Source organism: Musca autumnalis, unplaced genomic scaffold (genome assembly GCF_047663935.1).
Source record: "Musca autumnalis isolate F117 unplaced genomic scaffold, ASM4766393v1 scaffold_2, whole genome shotgun sequence".
NCBI lineage: Eukaryota > Metazoa > Arthropoda > Insecta > Diptera > Muscidae > Musca > Musca autumnalis.
Genome location: NW_027411755.1, coordinates 245,544,310 through 245,565,946, shown reverse-complemented (window position 1 = coordinate 245,565,946; position 21,637 = coordinate 245,544,310). Strand labels below are relative to the sequence as shown.

At 34.7% G+C, this 21,637-nt stretch overlaps 1 protein-coding gene across 1 annotated transcript; it reads right to left on the bottom strand.

Annotated features, from left to right (window-relative positions):
* Positions 1–17,284: 17,284 nt before the first annotated feature.
* On the bottom strand, positions 17,285–21,131 carry slp2 (sloppy paired 2). Its single transcript, XM_073971267.1, has one exon. It carries the CDS (start codon positions 20,664–20,666, stop codon positions 18,933–18,935), a length of 1,734 nt encoding a protein of 577 aa, XP_073827368.1. The 5' UTR covers positions 20,667–21,131; the 3' UTR covers positions 17,285–18,932.
* Positions 21,132–21,637: the final 506 nt, after the last annotated feature.

The following is a 21,637-nucleotide window of genomic DNA, read 5'->3' as shown; positions in this document are numbered from 1 at the left end:
AAAATACCGAAGATCGGAAGGCACTGCTATAAGGGGGCTACACCAAAACATTAGCCGATATTGTTCATATTCATCCAAAAATGAAGCTATAGCATCATCTGGTCAAATACTAAATAGCTTAGGTTTAAAAATTAGCAAAAGAACGATTCACAGAAGAACGGCAGACGCCGGCTTATTCAGTCAGCAAAAAAAACCTTTCATATCGACTAAAAATGAAGGAGCCAGACTGGGAGATCCATTTGAAAAAATCGAGGACTGTGCGTTTTTCCGATGAATCTATGATTAATTTAAAGTAGTCAGATGGTAAAAGGCGTGGGCCAAATTGGCAACCTTACATCCTAAATATTGCAAAGACACTGTAAAACATGGAGGCGGAGGGGTTTTTTGCTTGTCGTCGGCTGCATAATTCGGTGTCTACCGTTCTTCTGTGAATCGTTCTTTTGCTAATTTTTAGACCTAAGCGATTTTGTATTTGGCCAGAGGATGCTGTAGCATCATTTTTGGATGAATATGAACAATATCGGCAAATGTTTTGGTATAGCCCCCTTATAGCGGTACCTTCCGATCTTCGGTATTTTGGATATTTAAGCCACATTTTCCTACTAAATTAGCTGTAATTTGGTACTTAGGGTTCCTAGTGGTCACTAAACATACCCACCAAACTGGGTCCACGTTTGGGTATAGCTCCCATATAACGGTAACTTCGCATTTTCAGTATTTTGGGGATTTAAGCTAAATTTTCCGAAAATCAATTATTTCGCCTGCAATAATTAATAATTAAGTATCCTCTATGCCTAAAAGATGTGATTGTATCACCCAGAATAGAGGATACGCAACGAAATATTGATTTCAATAGTTTTTGTTGTACCTCAAATGGGGGGGGGGGGTGTGCTTTAGTTTTGTCCGCTTATATTTGCGACCTAAAATGTTTTTTGAATTTTAACATGGTTTAATAAGAAAGGTTAGCCAAAGCTTTATGTCAATTTAAATTTTTTCATTCCAGTATTCCTAAAACTTCAAAAGAAAATACACAAAATGTGTATGTGTGTGTGTGGTGTTTGAATAATCCCAGCCAGCATTTTTTGAAATTTTTAATCAAATTCGAGTCTTTTTTGATCCGACTGCACGATTAAAAAGCTGGAATATGAGCTCATTTTCTGATCATAAATGACTCCTTTGTCGGGAGGAAAACGTAACCACAGGCGACTCTTCTAAACAAATCACAAATGAGTCTTTTTCGAGTCGTATTTCAATCAATTATTGGTGTTTTGTTGATTAATTTGGGACCCTTTTTCGAGTCTTTTTAGAGTCATGTTTATAATCATTTATGAGTATTTTTGTTAGACGAAATAAATTAAAAAATTGTCTTTTTATTCTTTTTTGTTCCTTTCCTTTGTTTTATAGCCTTTTCTGCTTTGTTATGTCTTTTAATTATCCTTTATGTTGCTTGGTGGTTAGTATACTGCTTCTTCATTTCACTTGGCAAAACCTGTTGTGTTGTGTTTGTCTGTACCTTTAATATTATACGTTACATTTATATCAAAGTTTTGTAGAAAGTGTATATGAGAATTATTTACAACCAAACAAAATAAAACAAAACAAGCAGATTTTAATCACCTAACAGTTCAAAATATGATCAGAAGATACATAATTATAATCACTTTTCAAACACCTGCATGACCCTTTTTTGATTAAGCATTTTTCAATCTTCCAGATGATTAATATGTGACAATAAATAAAAAAAATGGTCACATTTTAAACACATCAATGATTTATTTGTGATTGCTACACATTTGTTGTTGTATTTTAAAATGAACTCTTTTTAAACATTACAGGGAGTCACATTCGAGTCCCTTTCTGATCATACAAGCGACTTAATCAGTTTTTGATCACCAAAAGCACTCTAAAAAGACTCCGCAATGTGATTTTTCAAAAAACAGTCTTCCAAATGCTATCTGGGATATGCCAAACAATTTTAAAAACAATCGAATTCAATGATTTTTAAAATTGTTTTTAGGCCATTTGAATGGAAAAAATTCGTCAGATTTGCATAAAAACAATCATTTTATCATATTCACAACTCGATTATGTGGAAAAAACTTAACACTTCATTCATTTTTATCGATTTTTATAAAATGCTCAAAAAATGCATTGTAAACAAACCCACTTGTTGCTTTTATTTTGAAGTTTTAGGAATTCAGGAAAAACAAGGGTTCTATAGATTTTTTCATTTAAATCTACCTCTTTACTTATACCATGATTTTAACTTTTGTTTATTAAATTCTTTATTCCTTATTTTTGTGTTTTCCAATAACAAAGATATAAATAAGTAAAAAGAAAAATAAAAAAATTAATTTATTACTTTGTTTTCTTAAAAAAATTATCATTTAAAAAAATGTACTGAGGGGGTGCTTTAGTTTTGGCCGATGCTGTATCTAACTAATATTAAAAACTGACCCGATTTTCAAAATTTTTTGTAGTATTACTTGTTTAGCCACAGAAATGAACTGGTAAAATTTTTTCATCGATTGGAAAATAAATGTGGTCTGTAGACCGATTTCGTAAAAATTCGCCTTTGGCTCCATGCAAATTAATATGAAAACTTTGAGGTCCCAGTGGCAGGACGCAACGAAACGAAATGGTTTGGACGAAATTTGTTATAGACAATTTGTATTCGATTTAGACATGTCCGTCCGTACGAGTATGTCCTTCTGTCTGGCTGGCTGGTGCACACTATAACTCTCGAACGGATTCGAACTAAATTTTGGGTATCGTAATATTTGTCCAAACTTAGTTTAAGTTCGAAGATGGGCCATATCGTTCCACTCCTTCGGGTACCTCCCCCACAAAATTTCAAAATTTTTCAATAAACGATAACCTTCGTGTACCTCCCACACAAAATTCAGAAAACGTGGAGTTTAAGAGCTGTTTGTCCTTGTGGTCCCCTTTACGACGGGACATTTTTTTAGGCGCAAATCCATACTTCCGCAGGTAATGGTCTAAAACCCTGACGGAACCAACCAAAATGGCCAATCCGCAAGACAATTCTCGCAGGTAGTTTATGATTGGTCCAAACTTTGCACATCGTATTATTTCACCCATTCATATATCAGGTTGGAATATGGAATATATCGGTCCACTCAGTCGGGTACTTCCCACACAAAATTCGGAAAAAAAGTTAAGATTAAGAGATCGTTGTTCTTGCGGCCCATTTACAACGGTACATTTTTTTCCGGAGTATGTCCATACTTCCTGAAATAATTTCCCGAAACCTCCGTAAGCCCTTGCTGGCACATACTAAAATATTTCACGTATTTTGAAGCAAAGTCGTAATACAAAATCAATATATTTTATATACGGCATAATTATTGATTTTTTTCTCAGTGGCTGAGGGTATATCTCTGTCTGCAAAGCTGAGTGATACTTACTTAAATTTTTTTTATTTGCTAATAAAAATTTTTTGCCGGCGGTGGGCGTGAACTCACAAAGCTCAGTTTTGTAGCTAAGCACCCACACTCTGTGCAACGGTTACTCAATCTTCAGTAATGAGTAAAATACTTTGTTTTCTCATGTACAATTTTGTGCCTTTTCAAATTTTCGCTGGGCATAATTCCTTTTCTCTGTTGAAAAATGTGTCTAAAAAAGGAGAGGAATTTTATTTCAAAATTGGAATTATATGCGCGGCAATAACAAAACAATAGGTCTGTCTAGTTACTTTCTCAGCAATAATTGTCCAGCAAGAACTTTCGCAAAGAGAAAGGAGTTTTTATTCTCTTTTGCAAGAAAATTGTAAAAACACACACCTTCCCAGCAAAAACCAGCAAGCAATCGGCTGACTTGCCAAAACAGAACAATTGTCCGCAAATGAAGGAACCAAAGGAAGCAAAAATGTTGTATTTTATTAAGAATAAAACAGAAAATGACCCAAAAAATGTTGTTTCCACTTTGCAACTTTGTTCTCCAAACAAACAACACAATTAGGCTTGCTATTTCTACAATAAAATTGTTTTAAATTTTCACAAACATAAATCAACGAAAAATTAAAACCAGATGATTGATTGTTTTCAGGAAGAGGAAGAGTTGCTAGTGCTTGCTAGAAGAAATTTGTCCAGCAAGAATTTGCAAACTCTCAGTAAATGAACTGTCAAAATGTCTCTCTCGAATCGCTCTTTTTTGCTGACTTTTTGTGTTAACAGACGACTTCCAGCAACAATTGGTACAAATTTTAGGGTAACCAGACAGACTTATGAATATTCAGTCCATACATTCACTTCACTCTAAATTTCACAATGCACTTTGTGCCCTATTACCTTAAAGCTCAGATGTAAAGATGTTTTATAGAAACAATATATTATTTACTGTTAAGTGATTTTTTCCTCACTCTGTAACTAAATTATTTCAATAGTAACTTCTTCTACATGACCTGATTTGTCTAGGGTATCACATAGTCACTTCGACCAATTATAGACGTCATAACTTTTTCTTGTTGATTAATGTTGTGATTGCTAGGCCCTCATATATGCGTACGAATCTGTTCGCCAAAACATCCATCCAATCCATGTGTGCACAACAGAGAACAGTTGTACATTTCTTTTAATTATTATTAAGGATTTCCGGCTGTTTCTAGTTGCTGGATGCTTACTTCTTTTTCCCGTTTCTTTTTTCTTCGTGAAAAGCAAAATAAATGAAAATGCTTTGAATTTAAATTTTTCTTCATTTTTTTCATAATAAATATATTATTGTTGTTGTTTTTATTTTTTGTTTGTTTGTCAGCATCATTTCATCTTTTTGTTTAAATTAATTTGTTTTTATTTACACAGATACATTTAAATATAATTCTCATAGTTTAAAGACAATTCAATTACAATGTTTATATGAAGTTGTTGTTGTTATTATTGTTGCTATTAACAAAATTTTGTTTTAACAAATTACATTACAGGATTATATTACAGGTTGGTTGTTTTTGTTTTTTATGAGATTTTTTAAATATTTTTGTAATTATCATTAATTATATTAAGCAATAAATAAATATTATTATGTACTTACAAAACGTACATACATACAGACATACTATGTTTACATAAATACATACATTATGAGATAGTAGTTGGGCATATCAGTTTTTATCTTATTTGTCGGATTTATTTATACAAAAGAGAAATTAATTTAATTTTTTATAACTATTAAAATGAATACATATACAAATACTTTTTATTATTTATCTAGAAATGTTTATTTATATAATACATAAATAGATACACATACATACATATGAATGTATATGTGTGTTTTATATAGATAAATTTATATACATTTACAGCAGTTCGTTTTGTTTTTTGGTTTCAAAAGGATTTTTAGTTGCGAAATATGAAGAAGGTTTGGTTGGAATTGTCTTGAATATACATATTTTATAATCTTCAGATTTTCAGATTTTGAATACACAGTTTTTTTAACTCAATCGAAATTTAAGCTTGTACATGTTGTAATTACCGGCGGTCTGTCCATATAATCAATACAATTTAGAATGGAATAAGTTCTAATAGTGTAGCAGTTAGTTTGACTAAAGAGTATATCTGAAACATTGAAATTTTATGCAAATATCTACATTTTTTTTTTCAAAAAATTGTTTTAACTTTTCATTAATTCTTTAGACACAATTACAGTAGAATCGCTATAATTCGTACCTCGATAATTGGTAATCTTCGATAATTCGTAACAATCTGGCGGTTCTTTGAAGCCATCTCCTTCGCATTTAAACCCCGCTAATTCGAAATCCTCGATAATTCGTACAAAATTGCCGGTCCCTTGGATTACGAATTATTGAAGTTCTATTGTATATAAAAAGAGGTAAATACTATATCATGCTCGATCAACACTTTAATCCCATTGTCAATGCTGAAACATAAACATTTACCAATATCTGGCAAAATATCTGGATAAAATCTTGAAATAGAAAACATTCTGCCAGAAATGAAACATCTGCACATAGCCGGGTAGAGTTTGAAAAATATTAAGATGTGTGTTGTTATTTTTCCCCTATCGCTATAAAGTTCTCACGAATGCATGTAAGTTTTCCCTTGCTGTTATTTTTTCATTATGGCAGAAAATATTAGATAGAATTTATTTAATATCGGACCACTTCACATACAGTGAGTGTACAAAAAAAGATTCCTCTACCTTCCCTCCCAGTCCTTGGTTTTGGCGGCTTATGTGTTTCACGAAATCTATTATTTTTCATATTTTCGTGACTTTTGCACATTATTTCAACTATATTCGACTAAAGATATACAAATATGTAAAATCCTTCCTTCTATTTTTGCCGTTTTTATAATGAAATATAACAAGTTTTCCCTTTTCTAGGATAGCGTTTTTCCTTAGCCCTAAATTTTAATAATTTGCTAAAAATATAATATTTTTACACACAGGAACAAAGATTCTGTTCGCAATTATTTTGACGAATACAAAACAGGGTTAACAAAATTTTCTTCGTTATTCTCGCTTATAGGGTTGCCATGGATCCATGTTATAGGACAATTTTTTGGTCTTCTAAAATAGTGAGGTGTTATTATTGGTAAAATTGAAAACCGAATATTTTTGACACTCACTGTATTTCTAATACACAATAATCGCCAAATAAAAAATATAGTTTTTGTTTTGCCTTATTAAGGCGAAGCTCATTTTTAGAGTGGTTAGACCGATCATCAGGCATATTGAATGGTGTTTTCTAAAAAACGGTCTAACCACCCGTGAAACGTTGCATAGTGGTTGAATGTGTGGGGCTTCGGTGGATTCCTAATTTTTCAATGTACCTATTAGGTCAAAATAGCTCAACTCGAAAGAAAATAAATTTAATTTCAATTAAAATTAAAATAAAAATTTGTTAAAGGAAAATTTATGAAAAGGCCTTCATAAATCGCTTTTGTTGCGGGAACTTCTTTCACCGAATGAATATCAAAAACACGTTTTCGTTATCATGAGATTATTTATATTTTTGGCACGTGTGTTTTTGGTCGCTGGAAAGTTTTTAGGCCTATATTTAGAGTCAATGGACTATTGGACGAAGAAATATTCTGATCTGTTATCTTCGAAGAAAGCATATGCGAAGCACTCAAACTTTTAATCAACAAAAACTAAGAAAATCTGAAATTTAAGTGTAAAATACTTGATGAGGAAAAATACAGTTTTGTGTCTACTCCGAATGTTTCGATGTATATGTGAATGATACGAACAAATGCTTTTGCACCTAGGCTAGAATAAAACTCTATGTTGCATTATAAACCTGACTAAATGCTGTTTTTTATTCAAATGAATCTGCGACATGTCTTCAAAATTAATTGGAATTTTATTTTGTAGTCTTCGAAACACTTCAAGTAAGAGATCTGGATCATCTATTGTCTCAAAAGTAATACAATGACTCTGTTATACAATCTGCAAGAATCGACTATTTTTTTTTTTTAATTTTTTGACAAATGTATAAAGGAAAACTTCTCATCGAAGTTTTTTCTTGGTTCGCCTTTATACTTCGAGCTGACGCTTGATGTTTGGGTATAAAAAGTTTTTTGTTGAAGAAGTTATTGAAAAATAACTTCGGTTGAGAATATCCACACACAAAAATCAAGGGAACTGATGAGATCCTGTGGCGAGGATCGAAACTAGTCTTCCCTGCCTTACCCCTTGGCGAACAATCCCAAACCTTCTCCACTAATAAATTAGTTGTTTTAAATATAAAAACAACAACAATGGGATTAAGCCAGACTATTTTGAAAAATCAAAATAGAAAAAAAAAATTAAAAAAGGGTTCAGGAACAGATCAAATATGTAAATTTTCCAAAATGTTTATGATGGGTTTATCGTAACGTTACATTAGAAATTAATTATTTGGCTAACTTCCGTAACGTCAGATGCTTTGCAAATGTTCGAAAATGGCTTAAGTATTATGTTTCATAACGCCGCAAATGTGAAGAAGGTAAAAAACAGAAATGTATAATTTTTAATTCTAATGCATTTGGTTGCATCAGTAAATTGTTTAGACATCCATAACCAAAACAAGTAAGCAAAGGCTATAGTCGGACAGGGCCGACCATACGATACCCTATACCACTACCCTGCGAGTTAGCTTTCAGCAAATCAAAGTTTCTTTTGGACAAATAAGCTCATTGTAAGAAATAAATTTTTGGAGTCTGAAACCTTATCACATTAAGTTTAAATAACAATATAATAATGGTTCCACAAACATCACAGAAGGGACAGGGCGTGCACCACCAATCATATTACCGCAATAGTATGGGGCCTACTGTTTATCGCCGAGTCCGAAAGGCATGTCTTAAAACACCACCTGTAGAGAAGTTGTACATGGTTGAATTACTCAGAAAATGTCGCCAAATTTACTGAGGGGTATTTTGCCATCGTTGGAAATTTGATGTTTGCTGGCCGGGAATCGAACGCCCGACCTTCAGCGTGCAAGGCGGGTGTGCAAACAATTGTACCATGGTGGCACCAATAAGTAATTTTAGAACGGGCATTTACTGTGGACCTAATTTTTTGTATATTTTGACATTTTTGCTAAACCATATGCAAAACTTTGTGTCCTAAATATCCCATCGAATTGGCTGAATGTTTGTATTAAGTATTCGTTCATCACAACTTTCGACCTGAAATGTATCGGTATAGGGCCAGGTCTTCATATAGCTCCCATAGAACCGTACCTCCCGATATCCGTTATTTTGAAGGTTGTGGCCTCAATATCAAACTGAAATGGTTGACATTTTGTATTCGGTCTTCGTTGGAGGTAAAAACACTTTCCACCTGAAATTTGTCTTCATATAGCTCCCATAACCAGAACCTACCGATTTTCTGTACTTTGAAGGTTATGGTCTCAATATCCCTCCGAATTGGCTAAAATTTGGTATTAAGTCTTCATTGGGGGTATTAAACTTTCCATCTGAAATTTGTCGGTATAGGTCTAGGCGTTCATATAGCTCCCATAGAATAGCTCCCCATTTTCGACATTTTGAAGATTGTGGCTCTGGTTAAAGATTTTTTTGTTTTATTGACTTGTCTGAAGTGAATTTCAAACAGAAAAAATGTACATATAAACATTTTAGAAGATATTATTGAAATATATGTAGCATACGAAAACATGTTAAATACAGAAATTTTCCATATGCAAAACTAATAGTTGCATATGCATCATTTATACATTTCGCCTATTTTTGCATATGTGATATATTTCGACTGGAATTTAATTAGAAGCCAAAAATATGCAAATTTTACAAAAATAGGTGTTGCATAAAATTCCGCTGTCTACATATCATTGAGCTGATATTAATCGGGGTGCTCTCATTGATATGAGCGAAGGCTCCATTGTCCCTACTGGGATGTTTGTGGAACAATTATATACAGTACATTTTAAGAAATATTCTTAAATTTGAAAATTGGCGTTGTTTAGCAATTTCTGCTACATCTTTAAATTTTGAACAATTGGACAGGTAATATGATAGGGTTCCACGCAATTTGTAAGAACTGGGAATTTGTCTGTCATGACAGAGAAAATTTGTAGCATGGGAGGAAGATGTGGTTCTCCTCATAAAACTCATTATATCTTAGGTAGTAGGTCCGTTACCAAGCACACATATTAATTGTAGGCATCTTCTTCGACCTAAACCCCTACCTCGTGCAAAATTTCGTGACTATTGATCTATAATTGCGACCTCTAGTATGCTTTTGATTACATTACAAGCAAAACACTCGATATATTAGGCTGTAACTCAGTTATCTGACCACACAAATCAACATAATTGGCATTAATTGAAAGGGCAAGAGTAGTGCTTCCAAATATTATTTATGTGGGCGGAATGTGTGGTCCAGGAATAAAGATATTACCGGTATATTAAAAATTTTCAAAATTTTCACACAAAAGTTGTGGTCCATTTAACCCTCTAAACATCATCCGATCACCATCTCAAATTGCAAGCGTCTTCTTTGTCATATAATCTTACATTATTTAAAATTTCGAGGCGATCGGACTATAATTGCGACATACAGAGCCGCTACAAAATCGGATAAAAATTTTGTTTTTGGTCCATTTCACCCGCTTAACATTTCTCGATCATCACCAATAAGAATAGGGATCTATTCTGATCTGAACCCGACCTCCATACAAAATTTCGTGACGATCGGTCCATAATTGCGGCCTGGAGCGTGTTTACAATTTATAATGGACAGACGGACGGACGGACGGACAGACACACATCTCAAAATCGCTTTATCTCGTCGAGATATGAAGATTGGTATACCACATTGGGGGTCTCCGACGAATATTTCGCGGTGTTACATGAATTTTTACCAAAACAAACTTATAATACCCTTTTCATCATTGTGGTATAGGGTATAATTAAGAACTATTATCATATGTTTTTGGAAAATGCAGTTTATATTTTTATACATTTTGTTTGTTGATTTTAAAGGAAGTTTCAACCAAAAAACATGTAAAACTAGTTGAACTACACACAGAGAAGAAATATTGTGGGAATAATCATATTCTAAGAGCAAAATATTGTATTTTAAAAATAACATAATGACACAAAATATATTGTTGCACCAACAATATATATTTTCAATGTTTTAAAATACGCTATTTTGCTCTTAGAATATGATTGCTCCCACAATATCTCTTCTCTGCGTGTGGTTTTATGAACAGGAAAAATGATTGTCCTTCGTTCAAATAATCTATTTAATGTTAAATTCATTCGCGTTTCCTGTGTTTTCTCATAGTTTTGGGGTTTTCAATACGTTTTTAAAATTTTCAGTTTCCAAATTTAACGAGAGAGACCTGCCAAAATAATTCTTTGGATTTATAAGCGAATTTGAAACAATGCTATATTCTTGTATTTTTAATACATTTTTTACATTTAGTTTTTTGCCTGTCATAATTAATTTATTTCGAAAAATACTCTCATTTGTTAGAGGTTGGACCATGGCAGAATTACCAAGGTAGTGGTATCGCATCAGCTGTTCAAATATGAAGTGTCAAATCTATTTATTGAAAAAAAAAAATTCTATAATATAACATATTCAAAATTGTACGATACCACTACCTTGATAATTGTGCCATGGGAGGAACGTATTTTGTCGTCGTTCGGAGAGTAATTAAAACTGAAGAATGTACAAAAATGGTTGTTCGCTCGCCTAATTTTGTATGAAAAATTAAGTAATTCGTAATTTAAGGTCCAACAACGAATAGAGAGCGAATGAAGAACGCATTACATTCGTAGTCATACCCAGCAAAATTTGAAGGAAGGGGTTCTATGCGATGACGTCATTTCATGGCATATTTTGCATTGGTTCAAAGCAAGTCGTGAAAGATCCCATCTTTTCATCAGCATTTGTCGATTTGTACATCCCTAGAAGTAGCGACATTAAAACAAAAGAGTATACATTTCCAAAATTTTTGTTATAAAATTACAAAATTACAAATTATATGTAGTTTCACGAACTAGAAATTCTTAAAGGACTGATGTTGGAGTCCATGTCGAAATCTGAACTGGTGATGAGAAGATAATAGAAAAGCTTTTGTAAGATGAAAAAAATCAGTGGCCGAAAGTGGACGAAGAAAACTCTGTTGCGGTACAGCGGCGGTGATTAAATTGAAATTTTGGGTGTAAACTTTATGCTGATAAATTAGTTCTAGTTATTTCATGAATTAGTTTGAATTAATAAAGAGTTTGGTTTGTCATGAAAACCATATTTTAATACAGAATTTTCCATTTTCCAAACAAGACATGAAAATGTCATGCCAAAGGGTTGATGAAAATGACATGTCAAAGCTTTGGTCAAAATGACATGCTTAGGATCCGACAATGAATGTCATCTTAAGATTCGAAAATGAATGTCATCTCTTGGTGGTCACGCTCATATAAAATTCATGAGTGAAAATGCTAAAATGATGACATGACAGATCACTTGCACCTATGATTCAATAGCATCCTTGGCATCGAACATTTTGCTGGGTAGTTTTCAGAGGACATTCGGCTTTAAATTAATAAAGATTGTGTCGACATTGATGGCCCAGTTCTTCGAGTTTTCTATAGGACATAGCTTTGATGTAATCAATGTAAATTTATAAAAATGTCTTGATTTCTATAGTGCGACCGTAATTATGTTGTTTCAGTTAACCTTAAAGGGGAAGTCCATGTCACTTTCGAAAAATAAAAAATAATAGTCAGTTTGATGGAGAGAGGGCTGAGGCATATGGTAACACTTTGCCTCTCAACAACCTCTCCCACCGATAAACTGACTAAGCAAGCATTAGCTTCGATTAAAAAAGCTTCCGCACTTTGGTCAATTTTTTTAAATCACTGTACGCAGATACATATATCACCCCAGCAAAAAAAGTCATTACCAAATAATGACTTTATTCAGTAAATTTTTGCAGTTGTAACTACTTACTAAATGACCGTAAAAGTCATTATTTTAACATGGGGATGTCATAGGGAGGAAGTACTTCCTTAAATGTGTTTTTTAAGTACATATTTAACCACTTACCAGTAGTAAAAAAAAAAGCTAAAAGGCATATGTTCTATTTTTAGAACAAATGTGGTGAAATTATATTCAAATTCAACATTCCAATTATTTTTTTGTTTTTATTTCATCTTTTTCTTTTATTCCGCTTCCTGTCGGTGTCGAACACATGAACTTCTGATTTCTAGCCAAACACACTACACACTAGGCCACTCGTACAAATAGTAAGGGTTGTTTAACATTTCTTCGTAATTTTGTCAACAAAAAACTCCCATGCTGACGGTGAGCTTTGAACACACAAACCTAGGATTTGTAGTCAGACACACTATCCCTGTGCCACCGTACTTATTCCTTTGTAGGTAAGTAGTAAGTAAGGATGTAACTAGTTATATGTTACCTGTTATATATGTACTGTCTGATAATGCGGAGGGTAATGAGTACGCATTACCTGGTAATGCAGAAAGTAATGACATGTGCCTACCAAATTTTTGCTGGGACTGTGAACAAGCTTTATGAATACACGTCATAACCGTTTGTTTTTCACTAATTTTATCATCATAGCATTACATACATGTATATCATTTTCAATATTTAAATAAAATACAATTTATTTAAGTTTTTAATAGGCAAAAGGCCATTCAATCTTTAACAGGAAATAATTTTTATACCCTCCACCATATGGAGGGTATAATTAAATTTGTCATTCCGTTTGTAGCACATCGAAATATTCGTCGTAGACCCTATAAAGTATATATATTATTAATCAGCATAAAATTCTAAGTCGATCTAACCATGTCCGTATGTCCGTCCGTCTGTCTGTTAAAATCAAGATACAGCTCGCAATTTTTAAGATAGAGCGTCAATATTTGGTACAGAAGTTTTTATTACTTCCAGGATGGTTGGTATTGAACATATATCGGTCCACGTTTTGATATAGCCCCCATAGGACGGTACCTCCCGATTTTCGGTATTTTTGAGGTTTTAGCTTCATTATCCCACTAAAATGGCTGAAATTTGGTATTTAGTCATCGTTGGGTGTATAAAACTTTCCACCTGAATTTTTTTGGTAGAGGTCCACGCCTTCACATAGCCCCCATAAAACGGTACCTCCCGATTTTCGGTATTTTGAAGGTTGTGGCCACAGTAATCAACCGAAATGTCTGAAATTTGGTACTTAGTCTTGGTTGGGGTATAGAAATTTCCTCTAGAAATTTGACGGGTTAGGTCCACGCCTTCATATAGGCCCCATAGAACGGTACCTCCCGATTTTCGGTATTTTAAATGGCTGAAATTTGGTACTTAGTCTTCGTTGGGGTATAAAGCTTTCCCCCAGAAATTTGTCGGTACAGGTCCATGCCTTAATATAGCCTCCATAGAGCGGTACCTCCCGAATGTGGTTATTGTGAAAATTAGACACATTAGGGAAATTGTTCCATTTTTCTTCAGAGTACAACAAGTTCGCCCGGCCGAACTTAACGCCGTTCTTACTTGTTTGAGAAAAAATTGTTCTTCACTTCATAGTATTTGTTACAAATATATAATTTGAAAGTGGTTTGTGCGGAACCCTTTCTAATACTTAAATGGAATTAACCTTATTTTAGGCATAAATAATCCTTAATAGGCAAAATTTCATTCATTCCCGCTACTGGAAGTAATTTTTGAGAAGAAGGTCGAAAAGTCATGATCATAATATGCATAGATGCATAGCATATGTGGTAAAAAGTCGATCGGCTGAGATAAACGCGTGTTTTCTCGAAATAGCATTTTTGATGTCGGCGTCCACTATAGCTCGAAAACGGCAATTTACAATTACAATTTCTTTTCAAATTCACTGGTTTAAAGACAAGATGATTAGGTACAAAATACAAAAATACAATTAGCGCCAAAATAAAATTTCCACTTCTCAGCATTTTATGATTGCATTATTACACCGACATAGAGATATTATACATACGTATAACATATAAATGTAACTTTTTTAAGTATTTAGAGGTGAATTAAAATCCAGAAAATATTAGGCCCTTCCAACGTTTCATTAGGGAATAAATGAAGATTACCAAAATAACCCAAAACTTGACGCGTCAAAATAAAGTATACACTTTTGCTAAACGCAAGAATTTTCTTATTTCTTTAACAAAATGAAGGGATATTTAGGCTTTTGAATTTCTTTTTATTACATTCGAGCCTCCAAACAACCAATCAACGAGTCTTTTGGTGCAATCCGGCTATATTTAAAATATGCCTCTATTTAACTTTCTGTTGAATTTTTTTCGGCAAGTACTCAATGAATTTGAAGTCTATAGACTTCAAAGAGTGATTCGATATACAAAGAAGTCAAATATAGCAGCATGTTATTCATAAATATAGGCGAGTGCTTTAGATTCCTGCCCATATGTTGCGTAAACCTTTGGTATTAGCCCCATTCCTCTAGACTAAGGTCTTGAATATCGTGTCAGTATGAGGGGAAGATATTATTCTCATAATCCTGATCCTATATAAGTCATTAATCCGCACCCCGTTACTGTCATGCACCCCCTGAATATATAGAAGACTTCATAATGTTTATGTATATCTACTACATTCCCATCATTAAAAGCTTCCTATGCATTTCTCGACATTTTTGCATATTTTATACCAAAATTTGTATAGGAAACGATGTTTTTTAATAATTCCGACCATTTTCACAGATTGGTTGACAAAAAATGGCAAAACTGTACAAAAAGTATGAACAAAGGTTTTAACGGTGAGAAAGTCGGTGTCGGTGATGTATACACAATCAAATATTGAGAATTCTACAGTATGTTCAGGGGGTCCATGATAGTAACAGAGTGATGATGCAAAATGTTTTTTTTTTTTTAACAGTGTTTCGTAGGCAGCCATTTATTATAAAACTATTATGAGGTGCCTTTTCAGCTGGAAAAAGATCTGTTAAAAAGACTGCTACTTTTCTTGGACTGTAAGTGCAAGTACCCCTTAAGTCATATGGAATTTAAAGCCTGGGTGGAGATTAACTTTAGTATCTCCATAAAAGTGATAAGTGAAAAGTTTATGCACAGGGGTAATCGATATACATATATCATTGTAACCGGAACTAAATGAACTATTATTGAATGAAATATAGTATACTCGCAAATGTATGTTCAATAACTCGACAATTTTACTCTATAACGAATGCTGTCATACCAACTTTGAGTACTCGTTTCGAAACAACTCGACATCGAATTCTATAATTAGGCCCCTGCAATGTTAACCCATTTTCTGAAATGCATTTTCTTGAATAGGATCGTTATTTTTTAAGTAGAAACCAAGATCTATTTAACAGGTCACGTAAGTAGCACAACAACAACTCTATTTTGGCCGAAAATTCTTCAATATGTCAAAATGTTTGTTTACGTTTTCATACAATTTATTCACAATAACAAAATATTTGACAGATTGAAACCAATCAGCTGGCCGTTTTACGCCACCTTATAATTTCATCATGGTAGAAACATGAAATTGTTCAAGAGCATGTATTTTAGTATTATGTTTTAGATTTAATAAAAAAAACAAATTTTGACTTTTTTATGGTGACGATATGCACAATTTACTTTTTTTGAATTTAACCAATAAAATTTTGTTGATCTATAATTTTACTGCATTCCTCGCTATAAAAACTTTTGACATCAAGAGAAGTCTAAGGTCTGAATTCGTCTTAATTATAATATCTAAAAACTTATGGGTTTAGTTAGAAGTTTGAAAAATATGGAAGTGGTGAAGGCCTTATTCCAAAACATGAGTTAGTAAACTAATGCATTATAGATTTTGTAGTCTATTTTTCGGAAGGGCCAACACTACGTACATATGTTTTCCTTACTATTTTTTAGGTGTTTTACGGAACCACTGTCGCATAGGCAATTGATATATTCGAGGCTGGACACCGGAACTAGTCCCTATTTGTATTGTTTGATCCCGTTGTCGATTTCAATAATATTTTCAAATTATCAAAAATAATAAGAAATTTAAATCGTTCGTGGGACATATCACATGAAATTCGATGTCGAATAGAGATGGCCAGAGGAGCATTTTATAAATACAATAAATTACTAACAAGTCACGATATCGGGTTTCAAACAAAAGTTAGATTTGTGAAATGTTACGTATGGTCTGTTCTACTATATGCAGCCGAGACATGGACAATTAAAGCCAAAGATGAAAAAAACTAGAGGCATTTGAACTATGGATCTATAGAAGAATCTTAAAAATACCCTGGACCGATCGAGTAACTAACAATGACGTTTTAAGAAGAATGAACGTGGATCGTCAATTGATTAAAACGATAAAAAAATAGGAAAATCTCATATTTCGGCCACATAATGAGAAATGATAAATACCAACTTATCCAGACAATTCTCAAAGGGAAAATTGAAGGAAGACCCAGTAGAGGAAGAAGAGAACTCTCCTGGCTTAAAAATATTCAAGATTGGACTGGCTACGATGACGAAAGGAACTTGTTTAGGGCGGCCAAAAATAGAGAACTGCCGACAATATAAATAACAAAAATATATATAAGAAAATATTTATATATTCTGAAATGTAATATAATTATTGTAAAACAAGTTAATGTATGATCGCTTATATCCGAACAACGGATGGGCAAATAAAAGAAGAAGAAATCGTTCACGATTTTGAGGGCTGCAAAGTCTAAATATTGTTTATTTGAAAATTTTGCCTTTTTGCCCTTTGGCTAAGATCATTTTTTAGTATTAATTTTTTTCAATCGAGCTTTTTATGATATATAATGCAAGTGAAAAAGGAAAGCCGACGATTCGAACCCACACAACCACCACTATGTGACATGCATGTTTCGCCTTCGGTAAAGGCTCTTCAGACATATCGGATATGGAGCGGCTTCGCTGTCCTCGAACTTTCAAATGCATTTTTGTTTTGTTTTTTTACAACAACTATGAGGATTTTCCCATTTTAGTTGTGCTTTCGTTAGAAACGCTTAGCGCTGCCTTTGAAAGTTATGAGTTTGGCTCTGAACGCTAAAACGCCGTAACAACACTTTTTCAAGGACGTGGGTTAAAACCCCAGCCTGGCTTAGCTGAGTTTATTTATTTGAAAATTTTGCCTTTTTGGGAGAAGATCATTTTTTAGTATTAATTTTTTATTTTTTTGTTTAATCGAGCTTTTTATGATCTATAATGCAAGTGAAAAAGGAAAGCCGACGATTCGAACCCACACACCCTAAGTATTGTTGTTAGGGTCGACAGATTTAAGTAAACCTTATATCACAAAAAAAAATGTTTTTGAAAGGTTCACTCAAATTTGTTCCTCGATACACGCGCAAAGAATAAATATGGTCAGTCAAATCAAGTGAAATTCTTTTAAAATTAATATTTGTAAATCGTTGAAAACTACTAGAGTCGCTTAATTATGGAGTATTCTAGTCGAATCGACAAAAATATTCCCTTTTGGGCATAAATATGGAAATAAAAAATTGTGAAATTGGGGAAAGGGTGCTCCGCACTGATTTTTTATTCATGATTGCACTGAATATATTCCCCTAACATTCTTCAAACGAGAACTTTCTCATATATGCAGATGAATGCAGCCCGATTCTTTCTTAGCGCAATAATATATGTATATCCACTTTCTATTGCCTACCTAACGACAGCATTTGTAAATTCGTTTAATATGGCTGAAAATACACTGCAAATGTCTGAGCAGTTGTTTTTGACACCGTGAATAGTTTTTATTTTTTTTCTAGTTTGAGAATCCAATCCAAACATTCATCATGTCCGACGGACATGCTAATCATTGCACGACTATGATAACCGAGCAAAATATGGAATTTCATTATTTAAAAATATATATTGGTGCCTCAACCATACATTTTGTGTTACACAACATAATATTTTTAATGTAACAATGTCTCAACATATGTTTGGTATGACGATATTCCTTCTCTGGTTATAGAAAATGCGACATTTTTAGACATTCGTATATGGGTATTTACGGTATTTTGTCGGGCCATTGACTTCATCTCTCAAATTAGGTTAAAAAAATCATTATAGTGCTTATGCCCGATATGGACAGACCGACTTTTTGAATTACATAAAAGCTGAGTCAATCGAATTAAAAACTGACGCTTCAATTACTTTTCATTGTCACTAAAAAATTAAGAATTAGTTCAAACGAATTAATTTTTTCTCAACACAAACCTTCTTCATATTATCAATCCCAACAGTGCGATTTATCAAATTTCTATCCCGTTACACGAAACCATCGTTCACTTCGTGGCCCCATTGCCCTTTTTGGCCACATTAGTATTTACAAAACAGTGAAACCCTAGTTGTTGAGTGATACAACATCTTAAAGATAACAATAAACAGCCTATTCCTCCTATAACTAGGCAAACTTACAAAAACTCAGCTATTTCGTGAGACCACTGTAACCGGCTTTAAAATAGGGCCGGGTGGCGATGCGGCAGCAGCACCCACCGTCGGTGATATTGAGTGGGCTGGTGAGGTTGGCGGCTGGCCCAAATGGGTTAGAACTTGTAGCGGTTGATGTAGGGGACCAGCGGCGTTTGGTTGATGACCCGGCGGACTGGCTAAATGATGCATTGAAGATAGCTGTTGTTGCTGCTGCTGTTGTTGTTGCTGATGCCGTTGATGGGCAGCAATGGCTGCTGCGGCAGCATGTTGTTGCAGCAGTTGTTGATATTGTAAACGTTGATAGAGATCAGAGGCGGGTAGAGAGGCGGCTGCCGCCGCTGCAGCAGCTGCAGGATGGGCCTGGGGTGGCATGGCTGCGGATAGCAGGCGTTCCATGTTACTATAGTTGGCGGCCGCTGCCATGGCAGGACTTACTCGAGCCGCAGCAAAAGGTGAGGGTGGTAAGGCGGGATTCTTTGGCACAAAGGGATTATATCGGCCATACATGCTGGCTAGTAGGCCAGGATTGGGAGCTGCTGTGGCAGCAGCTTGTGGCGGATAAAGGAACTGATTGAATTGTGGATAACCCAAGCCGGTGAACATGGGACCAATTAAGGAACGTTTAAAGGCTGCCAGCCGTGATCTCGAGGCAGCGGTGGTACGTCTACGCAATTTGCCGGTAGAGCCACCAATAAAAACATCATCCGCCGATGGATCCAACATCCAATAATTACCCTTACCGGGATCATCGTAGTGGCGAGGAACTTTAACAAAACATTTATTCAGGCTAAGATTGTGGCGTATGGAATTCTGCCAACCCTGTTTGTTGTCACGATAGTAGGGAAAATTGGTCATTATGTATTCGTAAATCCCGTTCAAGGTCAGGCGTTTTTCGGGACTTTGGCGTATGGCCATCATTATGAGGGCATTGTAGCTGTAGGGAGGTTTTTCATTGCCTTTTTTGTCGGTGACGGGTTTTTCACCACCCTCACCACCTTCTTTGCTTTCGGTTTCGGTGGCATCTCCCTCTGTGCCATCGGCATCCACATCACCATCCAAATCGAGATCTTCGGCCTCAACATCGGGGTCAATGCCATCCTCAAGATCACTTTCTTCGTCAAGTTGCGTGTGGTGGGCGAGGTGGTGATTGGAATTGCTGTTGTTGTGGTGATGATGACGTCCAGCTCCATCTTCATTGCTGTTTATGCTAAACTCACTGCCGTCGGTGGGTGGTGGTGGTGACATGCTGGTTACATCTAAATCCGAATCTGCATCTGGCCCATCAACATCGTCGCATAGGTTGGTATAGGACTGCCTTAGGTGATGATGATGATCGCCACTTGAGGATTTGTTGTTGTGGTGACTACTGTTGTTGCTATCCTCTACCGTCTCGGGTAATATGGAATTTATGGAAAAGCTGGACTTGAGATGTGGCGTTCGAGCCATTTTATAAAATTGTTGCAGCTGATGGTGAGTATCAATCAGGGCCTGTTGTTGCAGTTGTTGTAGATTAGGATGTAGGTGATGAAGTTGCTGCTGTGGTGGTCCGCCGGCCGGGCCGTTATTTGTTGCAGCAGGCGAATTATGATGATGACCAATTTGTGTTTGCGGAGGAGAAGGAGAATGTTGTTGGTGATGATGGTGATGCGGATGATGTTGCTGCTGCTGTTGATGCGGATCTGAAACTCTTTCAACAACACTACATGGGTCATCGATTTTAACCATGTTTTTGGCCGTTATTTTGTTTGTGTTTAATTACACAAAGTAACAAACACACACACACACACACTCGCGTATTGAAAATCCGCCAACACTAATTTTATTGACTAAATTAAAAGAAAAGCTTTTTTGCGGATTTTCCTTTTTCAATTGCTAATTTTTTAACTTTTTTCCTTGTTACTACTTCATTAGTGCTGTTTTTTTTTGTTTCGTTATTATTGATTGATTGATCAATTATCACTTAAATTAATTATATTTTTTAAATTATTTGTTTCTTTTTTGTAATCTCAATTAAAACACATTTATGATAATTTTTTATTCGTTTTTTCGGACAGCGAAAAATTGGCGTTTTCTTTTTTTACTACAAAAAAAGTGACTCGTTTTACGCAATCCCCTTTGTGTTGTGAGCGGTGAATTGCGGCGGTGTCTTTTCAAACGTTAACAACGTCCGATTACGTGCAATGATTTTTGTAGACTAACACTTCACGTTTACGTATTCATTGATCGGTGTGGTGGTGACTTTTACTTGGCTGCCAAGCTGGCTGGCTTTGATTCTGGCCTTCATTCGCGCGCACTCACACACGCCACACAAAGGGGATTGTTTTTTTTAGGTTTTTCCATAAGGCTTTGCGGTGTGGAGAGTTTTGCATTGCACACACAATTCATTAATGCAAGCTAGCTATCTCATTCAGTCGTCAAACAACTCTCCTTATCACTCTGGGGTGAGTGCCATCACTTTCCACCAATCACAAGAGTGGAACTTATGTTCCACACGTCATAGTTGTTGTTTTCGTGCAGACAATCAATTAACCATAACGGGTTACTCATTGTTCTTATTGGCCAAACCAACCAAAGAGACCTAAACAAATACTCTCATTCTCTCTCAGTGAACATCAGCAAGGGTGTGAGTAATGAAATATCTCAATCAATAATTCTCCTTGTTTTGTCTTTCCATTAGACCACAATAAATGTCTACC